The sequence below is a fragment of the Daphnia pulex genome, chromosome 2, assembly GCF_021134715.1.
Source record: "Daphnia pulex isolate KAP4 chromosome 2, ASM2113471v1".
Lineage (NCBI taxonomy): Eukaryota > Metazoa > Arthropoda > Branchiopoda > Diplostraca > Daphniidae > Daphnia > Daphnia pulex.
In genome coordinates, this window is record NC_060018.1 from 8,600,153 (window position 1) to 8,612,521 (window position 12,369).

Genomic DNA, 12,369 nt, shown 5'->3' on the forward strand with positions numbered 1-12,369 from the left:
CACTGTTTTCTTTATACCATATTAAAATAAAGTAGATAAACTTGGCTACTTGGGCGGCGTTCATAAATTATGTAACGCGATAGGAGGGAGGGGGTCGAAAGAAATGTTACGGATTGTGACAAGGGGTCAAGACTTTGTCACGTAACAAATTGAAAATCATATTTCCCTATGTCGCCATCTATCGGAAAGTAAAAAAATTCGGAAACCAAAGCATAAAAAATGAAAAATTCGAGAAATAACCAAAATTTCGCAAGAAATAGCCAAGGGCTATATTGTGAAACGTCTATGTCGTCAAACTCAAAAATTTGATTGTCAAAAGCTGTAATATTATGGAATTTTAAAAAGAGGGGGGGGGGATTTCAGGCTTTCAGCCTCTGTTACGTAGTAATCTAGGACGGGTCAAATTTGTGTTACAATTTGTTACAATGGGTTAAAAAAATGTGAAAATCGCGTTACATAATACAGTGCCGGTCCACTTATGCGCCCATTGGTGCAGCGGTCGTATAATTGGATGGTCGCATAACCGGCCAAATGAATTAGTAGTAAACTTGTAGAAGGTGATGTCTGAATCTTAGTAACACTTTGCTTAAAGAAAACAAATTGTTACGACGGACGAAAGTCATCTTTGTTCGAAAAAGTCCAAACCTTTTTCAATAATGAAGATAAATGACAATTTAAAAACAAAATAGGGGAGAACGGGGTCATGATGGACACGGGTCATATTGGACAAATGTAATTATTCCCTCAGTTCAGAAGATAAAATTAAATTTTTTTATTTTTTATGTAGAATTTAGTGTTTTACATCAAGGATAAACTTTTTATTGAGATCGCGTGATTATTTTGGATGTTATCCCAAATTAAATAAAATAGTTAGTTAGTTTGATGTAATTTTTTTTTCGATTTCAATAGCTATAAAATAACATAAAAACGTGATACCTTAAAAAACAAATTATAGATATAACTAGAGCATTCATTCCTTTATGTTTACCGTAAAAATTACATTTTAATGTCAAGTACATTAAAAGATATAAGCAAAATACAAAAAAGTATAGGGTCGGGTCAGATTGGACAGCAGTTTTAGGGGTGTATTTGGACAACGCTAACTATAGCAGTGGGAGGAGCTTAGTAGCCTTAGGGCCCAAATTCCCGTAAAATGTCCAATCTAGCCCCCTCTTTACAGAAACACTCATAACTCTTAAGTTTTTTACACGATTTTATCCATTTTAGCGTGGATGACTAAAGAATGGACGGAGAATTCGAAAATATTTTTTTTAAATTTTTGTCATGGATCATTGTGCCTTTAATTAGCACTGTCCAATCTCATACATAGCCTGTCCAGTTTGACCCCACGTTTTTTCGCGAAGGTACAAAAAATTGACTTTGTAAAAATCGTTACAACTTCTTTATTTTCAAACGGTAAAATAAATAAAAAATATAGTAGGTAGACAAGAGGATACTTTACAATGCATGTAAAACATATTTCATAAAAAAGAAATACAAAAAGAAATAATAGAAAAATAAAATTTTTTTCCAAGATGACCCCGTTCTCCCCTACCTCGAAATGGATTAAAATAATCCAAGTCGCGGCATATTTATCGGCAGAAAAGTTTGAACTAGGGGAATCTCACGCCAGAAAGTGGTGCAAGCAAAAGGGTGGTCGTATACCTGGATTGGCCGTATGGGCAGGCGGTCTGATAAGTGGACCAGCAATGTAAATGAACGCCGCCTTGTCAGAATAATCAAAAGCGCAGAAGACAACAAAATGTGTGCGCCACCCAGCGGTGGGAAAAAGGAGGGAAAAATTAAAGAAGATTTAGCGCAACCCATGTTTCGACATTTTTCAGTATTTCTAGTGCAATTTTTTTTATAATTTGAGTTTTTAGATCAAATCCACTAAATATCTGGAATTTTTACGGTTTTGAGGTAGTTTAAAGTTAAAAAAAGGGGGGGGGTAAATTAAGTGAGATTCTGGATATTCTACGAGATTCTATGGGATTCCACGGGATTTTGTGAGATTCTGAAGATTCTACGACATCCTGAAGCTTCTATGAGATTCTGGGGATTATGGAGGGATTCTAGCCAAGATTCTAGCCAGAATGTACGAGGATTCTGAGAGTTGCCAACCCCCCGAATTAATGCCATGTTGCCGGAGACTGTTTGATTTCTTTATTAAAGATTTAGGAGAAAAGTCTCTATTTGCTGAGAAAAGCCGGGAAAAATTCAAACTTTTCTCATTTTCCCGGAGTTTCACTGGGCGAAAGATTTAGCAACTTCTCGTCGTTCTCGATTGTGTCCAAAACCAAGACCCTAAATTTTTTTTTTATTGGATTTTAGATTCTATTGTTGTAGTTCTAGTAGCAGTGGTGGTTCTAATGATTGTTTTAGGTTCTACTGTCCAATCTATGAATCCAAATATGAGGGGGGGGGGATTTTTGGTTTTCTCTCGCGCCAACGAAAAAACAAAGGGATGGGAGCGGAAAAAAGGGGAATTCTACTTTTTCGTTTTTTAACTTCAAATGAAACTGAGATAATATCAATCAAAAAAATTGAAAATCAGACCTGAAATAAAGCTAACGCAGGTCGATTTTTTGAAAAAAAATCGGGGGTTGGCAACTCACAACTTGGGTGTACGAAGATTCGGGATTCTAGAGAGATTCTAGAGATTCCGAAAGATTCTATGAGAGGAGAGATAGGGAGATTCTGGCCAGGGTGGACCAGGGTGTACGAAGATTCTGGGGAGTTGCCAACCCCCGAAAAAAATTGCGTTTCCCTAGCCCTAGCGGTTCAACTGCAAAAAAGGCCAAAGTGGCCTAATTTGCATAATGTCCTCTCGGCTTTCCAAAGACTTTTAGAACCGGCCCAAAGTACTTCAGGAAATGAAAACAAAAATCTGAAAAAAATCAGAGGTGTCCTCACTACCTCTAGCTATGTACATACCAAATTTGAAAGCATTTGGTTAAAAACTATAGTACTGAGAGGACTGCAAAAACAGCGTTTTTGCATAAGGTCCTCTCGGGCTTCCAAAGACTTTCGGTAGGTACTTTTTTGTTTTAATTCATTTGTTCTAGTGTCAGAATATCTTAATTACAATTTAGAATTTAGTAATTTTGACCACCGTTCTACTATCTTTCTTCTGGTAGCCTAGTAGTGGCACGAACCGAATAAAATTGTATTTAAAACTTTCTTAATCCAATTCTTAACCAATTAAATTGAAACTGTAATGTTTAATTACTCAAAATAATCCCATTATTGAACTTGTCTCGTTGTTCCGTAATTAGTTCTTCCATGCTGGGAAATATCAATCTCTATTTTTATTCAAATTTTCCTTTTTATTACATTTTAAGGGGATGTATAGTATTCTCAAGAAGGTATGGCCTAAAGACCGACTAATATTTGCCGACTTAGGGGTGCTTTAAATCTCTCCTACACGATGCGCGGTTCTGCACCGAACATAAAGGCGCATATGGGTTCTAAAGAAGATAGCAAATATCGATAAATGTCTATACAAGTAGTTCAAGTAACGTTCAGATGATGCACGGTTCAAGATAGTGCCCCTTCTATATAGAGAAAGAGATACACCACACCAACCACATCATAGGCATAATGGAACTTCCGAGTAGGATGAATTGTGAACATTAAAGCTCTCTGCTAGAGTTTTGGTGTAGGAGGTGATTCTGACGAAAAACTAGTAAAAAGGAAACAGGTTGCACGTTCAAGTTGCTTTCTCTGTTTTTTCCCCGGTTAAGTATGGGGGAATAAGCTCTATAAATAGGTTGAAATAAGGCCTAAACGCACCTAAAAGGGTCGACTGAAACAAGCAGAATCTCCGAGTCCGAGAGCGATAACTCGAATGGGCTTCTGTCGGCTATGGCAATTTTTAAGAGTAAGCCGGGGCAGACAGCAGGGCTGATGAGAAGTTTCAGGGAGATAACTGATAACTACACAATGTTGGTAGACCCTAAACTCCAAAGTAATAATATGAAACAGTGCCAGACCAGACTGCATTCCTCATAGCGAAAATAGCAAAACTTGAGACGACATCTGGCAGCATCATCTGGATGGATCAGACTGATGGATCAGAAACTGCTGTAGGCAACACAATTAAGTTTAGGTCTAAGTCTCACAAAAATAATGCCTGTCCGCCTGTTTTTATTTAAAAAAATCGAAAAATAAAAAAAAAACTCGCTCGAGACAGAAGGTACTCATCATAAGTGTTTGTCTCTAGTCCACATGCATATTCTCGCGAATGCATGTATCCTTATGTATGAGCGCACGCGCGCTTGAGAGTGTTTCGATGTTTACAGTCGATTTATCACATTGTTTAAGAAATGTGAGAAATTAAAAACAAAGGGAGGTATGAGCGCAAAAGAATAAACAAATATGTAAGGTAAAAGGAAAATCTTAAGTAGCCTATAATATCTCAGATACGTAACAAAGAAGATGTCGGAATTTTTCTATGCTATTTCTGAACAATCCTAGCCGTTTAAAGCATAAGATAGCTAAACATTAAAATAAAAAATAATAAATAAAAAAGCTGTTGTATAATTAGTAATTTTTTTCCTGTGTGATGTAGGCCTAAATAAAAGAAAGTATAGAAGAATTTAACCACAGTAGCAAGGAAACTAACCTCACTATAGTTTCATATTTTCATGTTTGAATCATCTTTGCAATTCAACAAAGTAAATAGAGCCATCTTTGCCTTAGCGCAGCAATACCGGAATAACCGTTCAAACTTACCCGAGCCTCAGACCTCCGGACAATGAGAAAAGTTGGTTAGTATAAAGGCTAGGTGGTTTGTACGATTTCACGCTCACGCCATCGGCTATACCGTGCTGTCATACCGTTTCTGTAGTGTGATGGACTGATAGAAGTTTGGTGGTTCTCGCAGCACCGCAGGCTACTGCTTGCTCGATCGATAAAGGTTAGCGTTAGCTGTTGCGGTAATTGGTACGTGTGATGGTTCGCTGTTGCTTCAGCTGGCTGTTGAATAGCTCAAGGACTGAGTTTTTTTTTCGGTTAATATTCTTTTCTGAAACAAGTTTACATTGCAGCAATGCACCATAAATGCGCAAATAGGCTGCAAATCCGAAATAGCGCCCAAGACTTAATATGTATGAAAATTGTAGAACGGCAAATATGATTTCAAAGCACAGGTCTAGGTTATTGGCGGTCTGCAAAGCAGTGCATTTGTTGACCCTACTAATCTTTCCGTAATGACATCAATGAAATCATCGTTTTTTTTATTTATTATTGCGATAAATATTGTGGATTCGGCTAACACGGCAAATATCATAATGCTACGCTTAATGAGAAATACTGAAATACGGCATGTATACGAATTTGAAATTCGAAGAACGTACGTTGTCTGAAGCCTGCGCCGTAACGCGGTATTTTATTTTGTTTTTATTTCGTGTACGTAATGCAGTATATTGCGAGTGAGCGAAAACAAGATCGCCATGCGCTGTTATAGCGACGATCTTGGTTGACGCTAGACGCCCTGCCATACAACATGGATTAAAGTGAATAAGAGTGAATAAGTCATCAAAAAGCAAGTAAAGAAAAAAAAAAACAAGTTTTGTCTCGAACTATACCCTTTGAAATGATTAACTGCAAGATGAAGCTCCAAAGTTACCACGGAAACAAGTAACTAAATTGGTTCAACTCCTTTCAGAACAAGAGTGAAACCGAGTGAAACTAATAGAGGAAAACTACAAAAGTAGTAGAACGCATTCAGTTAATTATGAGTGCTGTGCTGCTGCCTACTGGTTTTGTACGAAACGCTCTGCTGCAATCTACGTTTCAAAGAGAAAGAAATATTTGATTTCGAAAAAGAGCGTGCGGCTGAATGACTATAAATATCTTTCGGCGAAGAGAATCCCGCCTGTTCCACCTTATGGATGCCCGTTCCCGTATAGCACCGCCAGCGAAGAGCGGCGTGAAGTGCTGCCGACCGTCCCTTTGCTGTGACTTGTTCAAAAGACCAAGACTCTCTAAGGAAATTAATCCATTGCCAGCCAATGTACCATATATCCTTTTCTCTAAGCTCGATAGTACAATCGATCACGAATAAAGTAAGACGAGCGCATTGCAATCTCAATAAGACTAGCCTTCAAAGAGTCGCTGCCAGTCCGAGACAGCGGTTTTCTATAGATCTTATCTTGGTCAGTTTCTTACATCTTATATGTAGCCTATTCTCTTGTATCCTAAACGTAATTACTAATGTTTTGGCTTCTATGATTTTCAGTCACGCAATTGGTAATCAAGAATTATGTATGATTTTTGAATGCACATCAGTAATGTTTCAGTCAAATATCAGCACAGAAACCTACTGCACACAAAATAAATTTTCGATTTGGTAATGGGCTTAAGCTAAAGGGATCAAACTTCTGAGACTCCTTACGAAATCATAGTTCTATACATAGTGGTCTATGGGCAAACCTACGGCTGTAAATTGGTGTTAACTCCAATTCGCGAAATGCCATAAAATCGTCGGACGAAATTGGTGCAATATACCTGCTTACTGCAGGAAGCTCGACCTATTGCTCTTTCGTACTCGGCATGCGCTTCATCCCTGATAGCTTATTCGACTTCGTATATATAACCCAAGGATCAATGAGAAATCTTCCTTTTTCCCCGCTGCACACCAGATTCGGTGATTCGGTATGGTTGCGGGCGTAATAATATTACAAGACATGCAATATACATATAGAATTATATAGAACTTTCACACGAGTGCAGACTAGGCGTATATACACGTATATACGTAGACACAGACAGACGGGCGCTTGGATGTTAGATCTATATGAACTTCCATTTCGCCGGATTTCGCCACTCGGGCCGGCCCTTCGAGAAACTTGCCCATCGCCTAAATTTCGAATCGATGATAAATAATGTCCGTCACACAGCCTCATACTACCCGGAATATTGTCGACATGGCCATGACAAATCGAGGAAAAGCCCATCGGCTAGACTCCAAAAGGGAGGTGAACGAGAGAAAAGGAGGAGGCCTCCGACCAGCAGGTGAATGCTGGCACCAGCTGAATTATATAGGATGAGACGGTTCATCGTGGGCGTGTATATTGAACTGTGTTCTCTCGTCGGAAATGGCACGATGTCATTACACATAGGAGACCGAATGCATGCGAAAGTGCACAGCCGTACGTATATATCGACTCATGGTTTATGCCTATAGTGCTAAAGTATAGATATATATAGAAGCTTCTGCGTCTAGCGATTGCGTTTTCGCCTACCTGCGTGACGAGCGGTATGAGAGTTTGTTCGATACTCTTGGTGTGGATGCGAAGGCTGTGCAGCTCGGGCGGGCGAGGGCTGTGGCTGGCGAACGACAAACTATGGCCAGCCGAGGCATTATTGGACGAGGTCACGGCGGCGGCGGATAATAACGACGAGGATGATGATGTGGCAACAGAAGCAGCACTGGTGGCCGTTGCAGACGTGCAGGCCATTGAAGTTGCCATCGCTTTAACTAGCCAGTCCTCGAGTTCTCTGGCGTCTGCACGAATTCAACACACATAAATCCCTTTGTCGGACGATGACCGCATTCACTGTCCAACACTGGCCGTTGTTTAGCAAAGCGGCGCTACCACTTGAGCAGACAACGGTCGAACCCCAACTCGAACTCAAGTCGAACAGACAGCGCGATCCTTAACGATTGCACGTTCATCCTCTTCCGCTCCTTTTCCTCCCGCATCATCGGCGCCTATGTAGAGCCAGCCTATGGCCGATTCGTACAGGATTCCTGGTTCGATGCGCTCCAACTGGCTGGGACTACTCCCCCCTTATGACGTCAATCTTTAAATCAAATTCAACTCGCATCAGCTCCTAATAAGTAATAACTCACACGGTCAAACGTCGAATTTCTTCAGGTTGAATGTGCCAATCTCTTGTCGGGAGCTCCCAATGGCGCTGCTGCAACGTGATTTTCTCTGCGCCGTCCTTATATTGTACACGGGAGAATTTATAAGTCGTCGTCGGCTGTTTTCCCTTTCACTTTAGCATTTTTTTCCCGCTCCTTTTTTTGTGTACTTCCTTATTCATTTTTTTTCTCTATTGCTGACTCTTTTAGGCCTGTCTTTATCTGCTTGACTTTCCCGAGGTTTTTTTTTTCCCTTCCTCTTTGCCTGTATATCTCCTTACATGAGCGGTCACTCATTCGGAAGGGTGTCGTGTGTCTCGCCAGCTGGCGAATGTATAGAAAGAGGGCAGCACATGGTCTATCTATATATCGATCGGGACCGGTGGCACCCACCAGCAACAGCAATCCATAGTCCAGCTGATTGTCGGCTCGGCGTCTACAGACGTGAAGAATGCAGACGTGTGTGCGTAAGCTTACTGCACAGCAAGGATAAGTGTCCATCCACTTGGTGTATTGTCCCGTTTTCTTTGACCCGAGTGCTACTGCTTTAAGGAGCCGACAGATATAGGGTCGAGATGACCGCACCAGAAACAGAGCTAGAGAAACACAGCGCACATTCCGATACACATCACTTACGCAACCAAGGCACTCGATTTCACATGTAAATTCGCAAGTTTTCACTGAAATCATTAAAAAAACGTCAATAGATTAAACTTTTTCACTTGTCGATATCAGCTGACGTGAGAGAGGGGGAGGGGGGGGCACTGCTTTCCCTGCGATTGGATTACTGGCGGACGACCTCGAAATTAGGGTCGTTATAATTCAGTTTGGCATCAAAAGAATCTAGACACACCGCCTCTCTTCTCCCGTCGCGTAGACGATCCGTCCCTCCATCATCATGCGCACTCACCAAGGAATTCCTCATCTGGCTCTTTCTCTTTTTCTCTGCATTGTGTCACTGCTGTCGCCCTGTCGTCAGATGCCTAACTCACAAGATATAGTTTCGAAATTCAATCAGAGTTATTGCGGAGAAAACCAATAGTCCAAACTTCCAGCAACAGCGTGCTATACAGCGTTTCTACAGCCAGCAGCAACCCAACATCACACTCTACTGATTCTACACACCACAGGAGCAGTCAATGTCGGCTATTAGTTTCCCAGCCGAAGGTGCTGGATTTCTCGTTTGTTGTTGTCGCACTGGAAGACGACACACGCGTGGCGGCTCCTACTAGGCGTCTAGAGGTACTAAGGCGTTCAACACTTTGCTGGATAGTTTTTCTCGAGTCTCGGCCGACTGTCTCCTGCCGACGGTTTGTTTTTGATTTGTGTAGTGCCGGGCTTTTTTCTTGCTGTGCGTTGGCCTCTTCTCTCTCTCTCTCTCTCTTCTCTCTGCGCGACTTTGTCTTGCCTTTTGTTATTGTTGTCCTTGTTGTTTCCTTGGGGCTTCCTTTTCTCGCTTTCTGGCCTTTCCCGAAATACCCAGCTCGATAAAGGAATGAACCACAGCACTGCTGGTGTCGGGAGAAGGAGCTTTGGCACGTTCCTGCGGCCGGCCGCTTTCACCGCCACTTTCGACGGAAACTCGACGCCGAATGAGCAACATCAAGCCCCTGGCAGTGCCGTATATCCCTCCTGATGTATACTGATGAAGCAGTGTGGTAGCAGCGGCACTAGTAGCCTAGTAGCACTCGTCGCAGCAGCAGCCCAGCCCAAACAAACGTCGAAGCAGCACAGCACGCAGCGACTGACGACGACGACTTCGGTGACAGTCTCTCTCTATACTGATCTCCACTCACGACCGCTCACGACGAGTTTCCCAGTTCTGACGCTCTTCCTTCTCCACAGAAGCCAGTCATGGTTCCTCGTCCTCTGCAGCTGCTCTAAGTCTCTTCAACTCTGCTACGAACGAAAAAAAAAATGAAAAATAAAATAAAAACGAAAAAAAAAAGAAAAAGAGAGAAAGAGAGAGAGAGCCAGTCGGTTTGGCGTTCAATGCATGTTTTGGTCCTTCTCCTCAGACATTCCCGTTCGTACAACTCCCACCGATTCTCCCTCCCCACACCTTGTCCTCCTCCCACCCAGCCCCCTTTGATTCCTCCTCTTTTTGGCTTCCTTGATAATGGCAAAGTATTTTTCCCATTCTTTTTTAGGAGAGAAGAGTGGGTGGAATGGGAGAGGGGGGCCGGGTGTCGGGATCGCGGGAGTTGGAAGAGTTTGGATTTGGGAGGTTGGTTGGTTGGTTGGATGGTTGGAAGAGAGAAATTTTTCTTTTAGGTTTCTTCTCTTGTGTACATTACACACGCCCACGTCGTTCTCATGACGAGTCGAGTCCTATGGCCCGTCTCTTTTTCTCTTCAGCTGCCTCTCTCTCTCTTTCTTCCACTGATGCACGCGGGAAAAAAAAGAGAAGAGTGAGAGAGAGAGAGTCGCATATGTACATGTACAATATGCCGGGGCCGAGCAAAACTCGCTTTATGTATTTGATGCTATTTTAGCCTGGGCACGGGCGTTGAACGAACGACGACGTGCAGCCACTCCATCTAGCCAGCTTCGCAAAGCCGAGCGTGAACTCGTATTAGCTCCCGCTTCTGGTTTCGCCTCTTATCTTAGTCAGACACTGTTGCCTACTGTACATCTCTCTCTCTCTCTCTCTCCTCCCAAACCTCCCTCCTCAAGTCATACGAATGAATAGCCCAGCCCTCTTGATCTAAATATGTATACCATTGTGTGCGGTTATGGAGCCAATATTCTTATGGTTCACAAATCGCACCGAAGATTCTCGCCTGTATACCCTTTTGGAATCCCCCCCCCCACCGCCATCATCAATAAACGTTACAAATAATAATACAAAAAAGTCTTACTACTCATGAACTATAATTCATTGAAAACCCCTTTCTTCTAATTAGGTTGGCGTCCTGCGTATATGGAGAGACATCCGTTATGGTATATTTGTTCTGCATTACCATTTGAGATATCATGCTGCATCTCGAGTCTCGAGTCTGACAGTCGCTCTGCTCTGCTGTACCATCGTAAGTTACAGGCAGGCGCAAACTGCAGCCTAGTCGACTCATCTGCAACTCTCAACTTTGTTTCAGAGCGAGAAATCAAATAACGTCCTACATAACTTGAATTCAATTCCTGGGAAAAGCTCCATTACATAGAAACTTAGTAATTGGTGTAATTATACGGATTCAAGTGTAAATAGCGTTACAAAATAGTTATTCACTTAGTTCAAATATTATGTGGGCAAGAAATTATCGAAAGATTCGCTCTCTAAAAGTTTTGGCGAAGACTGGAGACACGACCGACTGATTTAGTCGTAAAAATGGGAAGCTTATACTGGTATACTCACCTTTCCGACTTCCAGTTTAAGGGTTAATACGACGCAACACTTTATTTCCGCATAAATTTCCACGTCTGTGTAAGACCTGCTTCGTTTTATTTACCCTCTCTTATTTTCCCTTTCTACGAGATTTCGAGGAAACTCTTAAAAAAAGGAAGACGCAAAATACATTTTGGTGAACACATTTACACTAAGAAATCCATGATCGAAATTGGCTTATTATTTGGTATATTCCGTGTTGACGTAAATTATGACGCATATCGCAAACCATGCTCAGTACAGCAGGGAATCCCTTGGTTCCTTTTCTTCGCATTACTGCTTATAGTGCTTGCTGTGAAGCTCTCGAACCAAAATAGAATCCAAACGAAACTATATAAGAGTCTGATGTTGCATGTGTGTGTTTTATCTAGCTTCAAAAAAAGGCGGGCCTTGCCTCGTTGTCGGGCTTTCTCATTTCCCTGACTTATTCTTGTCCTCTTCAACCAGCTAGTTGAAGAGAATGAATAGCAGACGCGTCAAACATAAGAGTTGTGTAGTTACATATTAAGCTGGTAAATATAGAGGTGTTTGGGTTTTCAAATATTTTCCAAGCCCCGGGAAAATATAGCGAGAAGCGATATGTGTTGCTGGTCTGTTTGATCGATATCAACTTATTATATAACTACAAATTATAAATATGTTGAAAATACAAAAAATTTGCGAATTTTTTCGTTAGGTGTAAAATCCTTTTTTGTCAAGACGATGATTTTTGTTATCAAAAGTTAGTGTAATAGGGTTTTACGCTACGTTGGTGTCCTGATGAGAAAAAAAATCAACCGATCCGTTATAACGAGATCGCTTTCTTTCTAATATTTATTAAATTTATATAAGTTTCCGAAATTTTCACAGAAAAAAGCAGGCGACCATTTTCCCCAAATACACTTTGACACCTCCCATTATAACCAGTGTTTGCTGAATCACGATTTTTTTGATTTATGAATCAAAATCATAAATCATTTTTTAGAAATTTTAGATGAATCAAAAATTAAATCAATAATCAAATAAATTTTTGATTTAATTTATAAATTAGGGATCCGGATACAAGTAATTATTTTCACTAGTAAATATGGTATCAAGCTCTTTCAAAATTTTGTTTTATTGAAATTAAGGA

General features: G+C 41.1%; 1 protein-coding gene across 2 annotated transcripts in view; it reads right to left on the bottom strand.

Moving 5' to 3' along the window:
• The window catches only part of LOC124210174 (alpha-catulin-like), a 42,463-nt gene extending 32,719 nt beyond the window's left edge, over positions 1 to 9,744 (bottom strand). Inside the window, exons 1-2 of one of the 2 annotated variants that reach the window (XM_046608423.1) lie at positions 7,862 to 9,744; positions 7,251 to 7,798 (exon numbers count right to left, since the gene is read on the bottom strand). In XM_046608423.1, coding sequence (XP_046464379.1) covers positions 7,251 to 7,478 — 228 coding nt within the window. In that variant the 5' untranslated portion in view covers positions 7,479 to 7,798; positions 7,862 to 9,744. Of the gene's footprint in view, positions 1 to 7,250 lie in introns of both variants that reach the window. The other variant, XM_046608424.1, reaches the window with a different exon arrangement.
• Between the last annotated feature and the right edge of the window lie 2,625 nt (positions 9,745 to 12,369).